This window comes from Podarcis melisellensis, assembly GCF_964234715.1.
Source record: "Podarcis melisellensis genome assembly, chromosome: 4".
Lineage (NCBI taxonomy): Eukaryota > Metazoa > Chordata > Lepidosauria > Squamata > Lacertidae > Podarcis > Podarcis melisellensis.
In genome coordinates, this window is record NC_138531.1 from 20,186,542 (window position 1) to 20,198,347 (window position 11,806).

At 47.4% G+C, this 11,806-nt stretch overlaps 1 protein-coding gene and 1 long non-coding RNA gene across 5 annotated transcripts; one reads left to right on the forward strand and one right to left on the reverse strand.

The window, feature by feature from the left end:
- Positions 1-347: 347 nt before the first annotated feature.
- On the reverse strand, positions 348-4,431 carry LOC309368364. Of its 2 annotated transcripts, XR_014167736.1 has the most exons (3): positions 4,195-4,431; positions 2,526-2,668; positions 348-497 (listed from the first exon to the last, which is right to left on the reverse strand). It is a non-coding gene; the product is annotated as an uncharacterized lncRNA (long non-coding RNA). The 2 variants fall into 2 exon arrangements; XR_014167735.1 differs by lacking the exon at positions 2,526-2,668.
- Positions 4,432-4,700: 269 nt separating this feature from the next.
- Positions 4,701-11,596, forward strand: SPRY2 (sprouty RTK signaling antagonist 2). 3 transcript variants are annotated; one of them, XM_081908266.1, is made up of 2 exons: positions 4,701-5,333; positions 9,766-11,596. In XM_081908266.1, exon 2 carries the CDS (start codon positions 9,817-9,819, stop codon positions 10,750-10,752), a length of 936 nt encoding a protein of 311 aa, XP_081764392.1. In that variant the 5' UTR covers positions 4,701-5,333; positions 9,766-9,816; the 3' UTR covers positions 10,753-11,596. The 3 variants fall into 3 exon arrangements, with proteins under 3 accessions (XP_081764392.1, XP_081764393.1, XP_081764394.1); XM_081908267.1 differs by lacking the exon at positions 4,701-5,333 and adding an exon at positions 7,189-7,533; XM_081908268.1 differs by lacking the exon at positions 4,701-5,333 and adding an exon at positions 9,126-9,472.
- The last annotated feature ends 210 nt before the right edge of the window (positions 11,597-11,806 follow it).

Below are 11,806 nucleotides of genomic sequence, written 5' to 3' on the forward strand. Positions count from 1 at the left end.
AAAGTATTTGACTCAAACTCCAAATTTCTAGCAGCTGGGCTACTAATAGGTGCCGGCTTCCAATTCCCCATGAAGAGGCCGGGCACCCACAAATTTCAGTGTCAGGGCCATGCACGCTGCATGGTACCTATGGTTGTTGGCCATCCTCTGCTTTTGCATATTATGTGAGTTTTATCACGCGTATTTCATGCAGTCCATTCCTATGGGTGTTACTCAGAAGTAGGTGCCACTGCATTAAATGGGGCTAGCTCCCAGCCAAAAGAAACAGGACGACATCCAAAATAGGACATACTCCACAAAATGGATGTTGTATTCTTGAGTGTTTACTCTTTGTCTTCTTTTTTAAAAAAAACCTGGGGAAAAGTTGTTGGATGTGGCATAGGTGTCCCTCTGTCTGGTCCTGTCGTCTTCTGCCCGAGGAGTGATGCTAACGTCACTCTGTTCATTCCACCTGCCAAATGGGCAGACGAAAGTACAGCCAGAAGAATGCCCACAGCCTGCAAAAAAAACCACCCAGAAATTGGGAGAGGGAGAGGAGGAGCTGAGCTAGCCCAGGATCTGGTAGGTCACAAACTGGCCCCATTGTCAACGAATCTAATGGCAATGGGTCCAAATTTCTGTGCCAGCTCCTGGCTGCTATTTGTCTTTCCTCCCACCTTGCACCTTGGCAGGGCTGCGAGTGTGGCAGTAGCCCTGCCGCTCTGCAAAGCCTCCCTAGACAGCAGCTTGGGTTCAGATTGCACGGTAATATTCTAACAGCCAGTGCCATGCATTATCTTTACCTAATATGCTCCAATGGGGAAAGTCTGGTTGATTTCGAAAGCTTAGTATTAAATTACGCATAGAAAGTGAGACTGGCTGGGAGCCTGTGCAGAGAGAGAGCCACATCAGATTATCATATCTTGGCTTATTGAGTCAAGATATGCTTGCATCTTTGATTTTTGCAATTAAAGCAGGAAGTCTCTCGTTCACCAGAGTTTCCTGTCTCATCTGATTTGAGCTGGTAAAATATGGTTACCAACTTGAGAACAAGTCAAGATCTCAAATCAACTTCAAACTGACATTTAAGATCCTGACTTTGTGCCCAAAGCTGCTAACCACTGTTTCTTGGGCAGACCAAGTGAGAAACTATGGTTAATTACACACTTCCTGGTTTAATTACAGCTCACTGCAAAGGGGTTACATGTGCAGGCAGAACTTAATATATGAACTTAATATACTGAGATGACCAGTGTGTCTAACCACTGCCTTCCAGTTGTTACTGGGATTGCAATTACCTCCAGGCCCAGCCGGCATGGCCAAGAGTCATGGAGGATGTGAGTTGCAGTTCAACATCTGGAGAGAAGGAAGTCAACCACGTCTGCTCCAGAAGTCTCCAAACACTTAACAGCACAATCCAGGGCATGTTTACTTGGGACTAAATCCCTAGGAAATGTGGGTAGGATTGTAGCCAAATTAGGCCTTGGTGAATGAGTGTGAATTCCGTTGAGCAAAGTGGGACTTACTTCACCATAAACAAGCCAAGGATGGGGCTGCCACTCCAAATCGGGCTCTTTCTAGGGAGGTCTTGTGAGATGATAAAGCTTACTGCTGTCACCGACAAGCAACGCATTTGTAATTAAAGTGATTTCGTCACCTTTCCCAAGTGGATGACAATATGAACTATGAAATATGTGAGCATTGTGGCTGCCTGTTGGTTTCTTTAAGAAAACAGCTGTAGCCCTCGCAGTCACTGAACTGTCTTGAACATTATGGAAACAAGCGTAATTGCTTTTTGAATAATGTTGCCAGGTTGTTCCTTTCCTTCTCCTACCCACGGCAGTGGTACAATCGATTGAACTACCCCAAGATAAATGCCACCAGTGGTCAAAGTTCCTGGCAGAATTTATCCAGAGGACCATCATCGTAGACATCTTCACATCATTTTTCAAAATAATGATAATTTTGAAAATAATGAATGGATCCCTGTTGGCATTCAATGAAGCAATGGATTCCAGTTTCTCCAATGCCAATGGCACCATTCTAGTCCTACCACCCGCCAGATTCTCTCACCCATATCAAGAATGAATCAGCTTGTATTTCTTTTGCAGGCCGGACCCTTAAAATATTCCTGAAACTGGAGCAGGTAAACCAATTCTAAGTACACTTACTCTGAAGTAAGTTTTCTCCATTCCACCCATGCAAGGAATTGTTCCTGAATGGGAGGCCCAATCCAGGACACTGTTCACACAACAGCAAGTCCCTTTGAGTTGAAAAGGGCTTTTTTACTTGGTCTGCCCAGAAAGCTCAGTTGGGTATCCAACTGACGCTGATAATATCAAGGCTGCAAATTCCAGACCCAGATGAGACAGCTGCAGATCCCTGCATTCCAGGGGGCTGGACTAGATGAGTCACAGGGGCCCTTCCCACGCTATTATTCTACCACAAGCACCAAAAGGGACTATCTTCCGCGTGTAAACTCAGGGCAACCGGGCTCAACAAGCTTTTGAAGCCCATTTCCCGTTTTCTCAGCGCTACATTCTTACCCGAGCGCACTTTCTCTTTTCTTTCCTGGATCATGTGTAACTTTCTTAAGGCGTCCCATGAGCGTGCAAGGATTTCAGCCCAAATGGTTGCACGCCACAGTCTGAATGCTCCGGAAGGAGCATCTAGCTAATCCCATTTTTAACTGAAGGGGCGCGGGGGGAGGGAGGAAAGAGAGAGAGAGTTGGTAGAGAAAGCGATGCAAAGAACAGTGGGAGCCGGCCTGTTTCAGGCACGCCGTGTTCCGCTCCTCACGTACACTAACGTGGGGGAGGGCGACTCGGGCTGGGAGCTAACACTTGTACACAGCGTATCAATTGTGTTAATCCACCGAACAATGTGTCCTCCCCTTCTTACAAACACAGCGCCCTCTAAAATCTGCTAGGTGATTGGATTACCTTCTTTCTCAAAGGAGGGGATGGGTGGGAGCGGGGCAGGACGTCTAACATTAATGATGCAATTCTCAAACACGTGTTCTTTTGGGTCAGCCTTGTTGACTTTTGTCACGTCTACTTTGAGAGTAAGTTGGCCGGAGATTGCGAGCGACTCACTTTTCATTATTATTTAAGGGAAAAGGAAGGCATTGGGGGTCTTGTTTGTTTTGGAGGGGGTGTCTACTCGCGAGTAAGCGCAGTATGAGAGGTGGCTGCCTTGGAGCTGCGATCCTAAATATTGTCATTTGTAATATCGATAAGATCCTAAGGGAAGCCAAGTGAATGGTTCCAGGGTCGCGCGGCCCGATCCTGTTCATGTTACATTAAGAAGTAAATCTCATCCAGTTCAACGAGATTGATGCCCAGGTTACAGCGTGGAAAAGGATCGCAGCCTTCCTAGAATCTCCCTTTACAAATTTACAGGGCTCCTACTACCCAGACCCACTCCCAAGTAAAACAACTCTTCTGCACTTTGGGATTTCAGCCTCGAAGAGATCTTCTGGAATTGCACTTCCCGGTAACATTTGCTCACGAGTAGTCCCCGGGGCAATCGACAGAAATATAGCCCGCAGAAAACCTGCTATGCAGGAGAGACACATCTTGGAACCTGCAAGGGACTGTCTGAACCTTGGGGGAGGGGGGGTAAGAAGCGCCTACTCTAGAGTAAACGGCTGTAAATTCCGACACGGGGGTGGGAAAGAAAACCGCCCACAAATCTGACACGAGCTTTCTTGGAAAAGGCCATCTCCCTAAAGCCCGTGGAACAGGCATTGGATCAGCGCGGAATGCGACTTACTTCCGAGTAAGCGTGCGTGGGAGGGAGGGAAGGAAGGAGTGCGGGGGGGGGGAGAGGGAGAGGGCGCTCGAATCCCCGTCGATCATTTCTCTTTGTCCAAAATGTCACCGGCGACGTTTAAAACGCTTTCGGGTCACAGTCCCCTCCCTCCCTCCCTCCTTCCAGCTTGCACCGAGAGCGGAAATTATTGTGGAAATAATACCCCGATCCCCCGCAGTTTTCGGGTGTGTGTGTGTGTGCCTAGACTTAGCCCCATCCGCGTATAACAAAAAAACAGGGTGGGGGGGAGAGGAATCGAGGAGGGGAGGGAGAGAGAGAGAGAGAAAGGAAAAGGAACGAAAGAAAGAAAAAGGAAAGAAAGAAAGAAAAGCCGTTGGATCGGCGAATGGGCTTCTCTCCTCTCTCCGTCCCTCCCCAAGCTGGTGTTGCCCTTTTGAATACCTCCTGGCGCGCTCTGCTAAAGGCTAGCTCCCAAGCGCTGGCAGGCGGAGAGGTTGGGAGGGTAAGTGAATGTAAGCCCGGGCGAGCCAATGAGGTAGGACCGGATACGATATATCCTCTGGGACAACAACTGCTCTGTTCCTCCTCAGATCCACATGACGCCATTTACTGCTGCTTTTGCGGAGAGATCACCCTGCCTCCTCCGGAAAGAAGAAAAAGAGAGGGGGGAGAGAGAGGGAGGGAAGGAGGGAGGAGGAGGTGGAGGAGAGAGGGCGGAAAAACGCTGGAGCGCTGCAAGGACGGATCTCCAACCTGCCTTCCTGCAAACGCGCCACAGGCAGCAGCAACTGCGGCTCTCGAGCCCCGCTGACTTTTCCCTCCCTCCCCCCAAAAAAGAAAAAAAAGGGGGGAAAGAAGGGGGGGAAGACCTTGCTCTCCTCCTCCTCCTGCCCCTCCTCCTCCCAGTTTGCAACCAGCAAAAGCTGCCTTGGGAAGAAAACGCACGCGCTCACGTACAACACACATTTGCCCAGAAGAAGACGGGAAGAGAGCTCGCCAACCACTTAAAAGAAGCAACAAGCCCTTAGCGCGCACCCCCCCACACACAAAAATTTACAAAGCGAAATCAATCCAGATTGCAACCGATCGGGACGCCCAAGCTGGAAGAACAGAGCGAAAACAATCACTCCTGGTCCGCGGCAACCTTGGGATTTTATTCTGTTTTCTCCTCGTTCTCGCCAGGAGCCACACACTTTATGTCGCTCGCCTGGGCTCGCCCTCCCCCTGTGTATGATGTATTAAGCGAAAGTGACTTGGGATTGACGAATCGGCCTCTTGTTCATTGAGAAAAAAAGAGTGAGAGAGAGAAGCAACAGCGACAAGGAAATCAACGTGTGTGATTGCGAAGGAAAAGGGGGAAGAGAGGAAGAGAGAAACCCTCGCCCCGTCTGGAAAAAGGGACTTTTTAGACACACACACACGCACACATTTGTGGTTTGTTTTCTTTGCTATTTATTATCAGCCGTCCCTGCGGAGAAGACAGAAGGAGGCGGGGGGAAAGCAACTTTGCCGTGGATTGTCTGCCTTTTCCTTTCTTTTTTGCTCGTTTCAATGATTCTCGCTCGCAACCTGGACTCGAAGTGAGTTTCTGGAACAGAAGAGCCGCTTCTGTTCTCCCCCTCCTTTTATTTTCGTTTGGCTTCGGGGTTGCGTTTTACTCGTCAACCTCAGGAAGAAGAAAATCCAGGGAGCGGGGTGGAGAGGAGAAGGGGTTGTGAGGAGGGGAGAGAGGAAGAGGAGGGTTCATTGCAAAGCAAGCTTCTGCTTCTATATATATATATATGTGCGTGTACGTTTTAAAGTGACTTGTTTGCAAGGAGACAAATGCAAATTTCAGGCCGATTCCCTTGGTAGAAGTCCTGCGAGGGGTGTTTCTTTTCTCTTGCAAGGAGACTGCAAAATGGTGTGTGTGTTCGTGGAGATTGCCTTGGGAAAGTGTGTCTGCGTGTGTTGTTTGGGGGTTGAGATTTTTCGGGTGGGAACAGATCGCGGAGTTCCTTCCGCGCTTTGAAGGATTCCTGGCGCGTCCTTGCGCCTCGCGGATGACTCTGCAAGAGAGGAAACCCCTCGCCTCGCGCCATTGGGGGCGAGCGTTGTTTTGAAAGGGCGGAAATCTCCCCTCAGGTTGTTGAAGTGAAGCTATTTCTGCAGAGAAGCTCTGGCGGCAGCGCCTTCCCCTCGGTTTGTGCGCGGCACGCCGCGGTGCCCAGCTTCGGAAACGTGCGTCCGAGTTCGGAACAGTTAAGCAGCTCCGTTGCTTGCAAAGAGAGCCTGTCAAAAAGGCTGGGTTGCAGGACAGAGGGAAAAACCGAAACAAACAAAAACTTGGGTTTTTCTTTTTCGCAACTTCTTCCTCCCCAACTCCAGTTGCTCTGCAGCTTCTTAGATCCACGCTCACCTCGTACTTAGCCGCCCTCTTTTCAAACTTGTGCACTTGGAAAGTGCAATTCGGAAGTGAGTGAACGTCTTTAAGTGTAAATTTGTGTGGGGGGGGGGTTTGCCAGTGGGAGGGATGGGTAGAATCTCCCACTTAACCGGATTGTCTTCTGAAGTGCATTTTTTCTTTTTTGACATCTGCTCTACCTTCTTTCTTTTCCCCCTCCCTACCGCCCCGGGCCTTTTATTGGAGGGGGGGGTAGAATATGCAGAAGATTGCTACTTTTGGAAATGGCTGGTCATGTTTCTTTTTTCTTTCTTAAGGCTTAATTTGCCCCACCCCAATGCCTGCTACATAGACTCAGCCCTAAATAGGGGAGGGAGGCATTCATATGGGGGGTGCGAAGACGAAGGAGATGTTCTAAACACCCCTGAGATAAAGCACCCTAAATATTATTTTTAAAAATAAAATCGAAAGCTTGTGGGAGCTTGAGAGACAGCAGCTTTTGCATGGAAGAAAAGGCTGGTTGTGCACTATATAAATTCTTGGTCTTTTATTCAAAAGCCACCCCCACCGGCACCCCCGATCTACTTCGCATTTCTCCCTTTGCTAGTGAATGGACTTTGGCTTTTTAAAATCCGTGGGACAGTTGGCACATACGTACAAATCCTGGCACAGAGGATTTTTAAATAAGACTTCAGCAATTGTTGCATTTGTTAGAAAGTAGGGTGTTTCGTGGCTGGGGGTGAGGGGACTTTGTTTGTTGATAGTGTAGCTGGATCTGTCGACCGGGGAATGCGTTTCCCTCCGGGCAATAAAATTCCAGAGGCTGTTTGTGATGGGGGGAGGAAGAGTTGAGAGTCCTGCTTTGTCATTCATGAGATGGGGATTTGCTTGAAATTTACGCAAATCGGACATATGCCCAGCAGGCGCTCCCTTGGGGGCAGACTTCCTGCCAGACCTGACTTCTTGGAAGCTGGAGCTGGTGGGATTTGATGGCATTTGGGTGGGGGAGAGGGAGGGAGGGGAGGGGATTGTGTGAGCAGGTGCCTCGAAGGTGCTCAGGACGGAGCAGAAATGCAGTCACTTTACATAACTGAAGCAGGAAAGAGCCCTTCCCCATCTCCTGCTGGGAGGAGGAAGGAAAGATCCTGCCAGGCTCTCCTGATAAGGCAATCTTATTACAGTACAAGTCTCCGTCTCTCTTCACCCTCCTCTCCACACACCCCTCCCCGCCCTGCTTGTCTCCTGTTGATCTCCAGGTTGTCTGCCTTCCAGGGAGGTTCCTTTGAACACAGTATCAGGGCAGCCTAGAGGAAAATGAGCAGGTTCCTGGGATCCCACCTGCTAGGCGGATTGTTTTATGTATGAAAGGAAGAAGCCTGTAATAAGGAAGGAAGGAGGTGATGCTCCCTGGCGGGCGGGGAGGCAGTGCGGGAGGGAAACGTGAGACAGATCTTTCCCGACCTGTGGATTGTGGACAGATTTTCAGCCGGCACTGCTTACTTGGTATTCAATGGGAATTCCTTCCAGAGAGATAAGACTGCACGGGGTTGCAGTCTTCACCTAAAGTTTGTAGTATCTTGCACAGCCACCTAAATTTAGTAGTACTTTTTTTTTAAGGGGAAAAAATCAGTTGCTATGAGGTCATTGCAATAGAAAGGACTATACCTTGATTTTCACCCTGTAATTACTGCAGATTATTGGGTGGTTTTTATGTGCCGGCAAATCCAAGCCAGAATTTTAAGTACTCCTTAGAAGTAAGTCCCACGGAGTTTAATAGTGCTTACTTGCCAGTATATGCATAGGCTTTCGCTGATCTGATGCATGTTTAGTCAGAAAAGAGCCCTGCGGATTCCAGTTGTGTAAGCAGCCAGTTCCTATACTTCTCTTTAACTTAAAAGTAAGTTTCACACTGAATTCAGTGGAACGTATTTCTATGTATGCACCGGGTTGTAGTGTCACTGTAATGTGACCAAGAGAATTCTCCTTTTGTTGAACAACTGTTCCTCAGACTTTTTTTGCAAACTGGATCCTGCTCATTTGTGAGAGAGAGGTATTTAGCCCAGCTGTTTTCTAGTTCGCTGTCCTGTCACTCTCTGTCTATACTTTATCAAGATTCCATTGTAAGTCATGGTGGTTCAGGTAGTGCTGTTCAAGTTGAAGCAATATTGTCATACGCTGTTCCTGGAACCATGTGGCTTGCAGATTGCACGCAGGATATTTGTGTATTGTAAGCCAAACCACTTTTTTTTCCTGGCAGTGCCCAGGAAGTGGATGGATTATCTCTGGGTGTTATGAATGCACAATGAAAACCCTTACAGTGCTCAGCATTGTAAGCTTCAGGTGCTGGGGCTTAGGAATGCAAAGTTGTAGACAAATATTAAAAGTTCTGCAGAGAGGTACTTTGTATATGCTTTTTGGCCTGCACTTAAGACCAGCCTCGGACACGTTGTTGCTACTCTATACTTTTTGCAGTGTCGTTGCAGAAAAACACATTTTTCCTTCTTCTTTTTTGCAACATGTTTTAAGCTCAGTGTGGAAAGAGGACGTATTTGCTAGGCTTGCACAGGATAGAAAAATTACCACTCTGTCATTGGAAAGTTCTGTTTTGCTTGTTTAAAGTCTGCTACATAAAATGCAGAGGAAGTCCCACCTCTTCCTATGGCTTAAGCCTGCAGTCCTCTATGTATTTATTGAGGAGTGGACTACAGTGAACTTGGGTGCACTGACTTCTGACACTCTGGTTTTTTACTGCAAAAGAGTGTTACAATCTGTGATTTGTCAAGAGTTTCAGACAGCTAAGGTGTTTAGATCCACAGAGAGGGATTCAGGCAGGGACATGTAAGGACACCTCACAGGCTTCTCCCTTTTTTAGGTATACACCTAAATATGAAAACTGCAATGTGGCTGCAAACATATGCAAAGAATGGGTACATTTGTCATTGAGTTTTGTACATTTGTACATTGAGTTGCCAGAATTGACTCTTTGGTTCTTTCTGTCAAGTGTACAAGCTTGTACTATGTAGTGTGTGAATTTGCCCTATAATGAATGTCAAGATGTGACTAAGATGCAGGTGTTCTCGGGTTTCCAGAAGAAGAGGTCTTTGGCAATCCTTAATTAAAAAGCAGAACCCTGTAAAATGTAGAAAACAACTACATTTCTCTTTTAAAAAAATAAATAAGATCCAATTTTAAAACTGGATTTAAAAATGCTCTCTAGAGGTAGGTTGGCAGCATCTCTTCTGCAAAGAAGGTCCATTCTCTTCAAGGGAGGACCATGCTGGAAAACAAAGCCTCTGATCACTTAAAACAGGGGTGAAGATACCTGTGGACTTCCAGGCATTGCTGAACTACAGCTCTCATTATCCCTGACCATAGTTGCTGGGGCTGACAAGAGTTGGAAACCCAACAGTATCTGTAGGGCCACAGGTTCCTTGCCTTTGCCTTGAAATCATAAAAGAGATTGCTTATTTCCACTGAATTGGTTGTCCCCAAGTCTTCTTCCACCATGAAGACTTGGTACCTTTGCTTCCAGGGACTAGCTGCTGTGAAGTGTGTCATATTGAGGGATTTTGCATCGACGCTAGGCAACGTAGCAACAAAACCCTAATCCTCTCTTCCTTTGCCTGCAGGATTTCAGATGTGTTCTAAGCTTCCTGGAGTGATCACTCTTCAGGGTACTGATGGAGACGAGAGCTCAGAATGGCAGTGGGTCACAGCCTTTGCTACAGAGTCAGCATGACAGCGGGAGGCAGTATGGAGAACCTGACCTAAGAGATGTCCTGGCCCAACAAGTTCACGTCTTGTCCTTGGACCAGATCAAGGCCATCCGAAATACAAACGAATACACTGAACCACCTACGGTGGCTCCGCGACCTGGGGTGAAGCCAGCGCCGCGTCTGCCTCTCCAGCACAAGAGCGAAAGGGCCAATGGATTGACTGATCACCTTAGCAGGGTCCAACATCCCCAGGTCCATGTATCTTCCCGGTTACCACTGTCCCGTTCCATTAGCATGGCCAGCACCGGTTCGCGGGCCAGTACCCGGACCAGTACGAGTAGTAACTCATCGGAACAGAGACTTCTGGGGTCGTCTTTGGGGACAGTTGCGGACGGGATAGTCCGAGTGCAGCCCAAGTCCGAGCTGAAGTCCAGTGAACTCAAGCCCCCTAGCAAGGAAGATCTGCACCTGCATGCCTACAGGTGTGAGGACTGTGGGAAATGCAAGTGCAAGGAGTGTACTTACCCGCGAACTCTTCCCTCCTGTTGGATCTGTGACAAACAGTGTCTTTGCTCGGCCCAGAACGTGGTCGATTATGGGACTTGCGTCTGCTGCGTCAAGGGCCTTTTCTACCACTGCTCCAACGACGACGAAGACAACTGTGCCGATAACCCTTGTTCTTGTAGCCAGTCCCATTGCTGCACTCGGTGGTCCACCATGGGCGTCGTGTCCCTCGTTCTGCCTTGCCTGTGGTGTTACCTGCCGGCCAAGGGTTGCCTTAAGTTGTGCCAGGGCTGTTACGACCAGGTGAACAGGCCCGGCTGCCGCTGTAAGCACTCCAACACTGTTTGTTGCAAAGTGCCCAATGTTCCCCCCAGGAACTTCGAGAAGCTGACATAGCATCGCTCCTCGGGAGTACGGCAAAATAATACGGATTATTCCTTTTTAACATCATATGCAGCCAACTAAACAAGCTATAATTGTGGCACTGTGTCTTAGGAGGATTGGGGGGGTGGGTGCCCTGAGGTTTGCAGTGACCTGCTCTTCCTCTGGCATGTTTGCATGGGCCAACTTAATGGATACCTGCTTGTTCTAGTCCACCTAATGGAGAGATGAAGGGAGAGATGCTCCGCGGGACCCGACTATTGTATAAGCTAACGCAACTTGAGACACTCCTAGGCGATCTGTCGTGTTGTACATGTGTGGGTTCCCCCAACCCTCCCAAAAAATGAATAGTACATTTGTAAATTAGGAAACTACTTCAACCCACTCCCGATTATTTTCTGCCAGAGATGTGCTATATTTTTGTATATAGGATATTTTCAACTGTGAAAACACGAGTGTCATAGAAGACATGGCACAGGTCACAAAATATTATACTAATATGTTGTACATTCAAAAGAATGTGAATCAATCAGTATGTTTTAGATTGTATTTTGCCTTAAGGAAGCCCTTCATTTGCAAGACTCTGATTCCCCCCCACCCACTTTTTTTGGATTTCATGTATATTGTACAGTTACAGTAAAATTCAGTCTTTATTTTCTAATTTTTTTCAACATATTGTTTAGTGTAAAGAATATTTATTTGAAGTTTTATTATTTTATAAAAAAAGAAATATTTATTTTAAGAGGCATCTTACAAATTTCACCCCTTTTTATGAGGATGCCACAGTTGCTGCAAATAAGGGGTGAAAGATACATATGTTCCCTATAAAATAGAAAATATATTAACGTTTGAAATTAAACTGGGCTGCTTGTCGTTTTTTCCCCTTCCTCCGGTCCTTTGGAACTGAACCATCTCTTATGAAAGGAAGGCATTTCTGAATGCAAAAATGAATAATGAAATCGTAAAATAAGTTGAGATCTCTTCTGAAGGCTGTTGTTTGATAAGACGTGGAATCCTTATATGATTGTAGACGGAAATGCAGAGCTAGTGGAAGTAATGCAGGCATAGG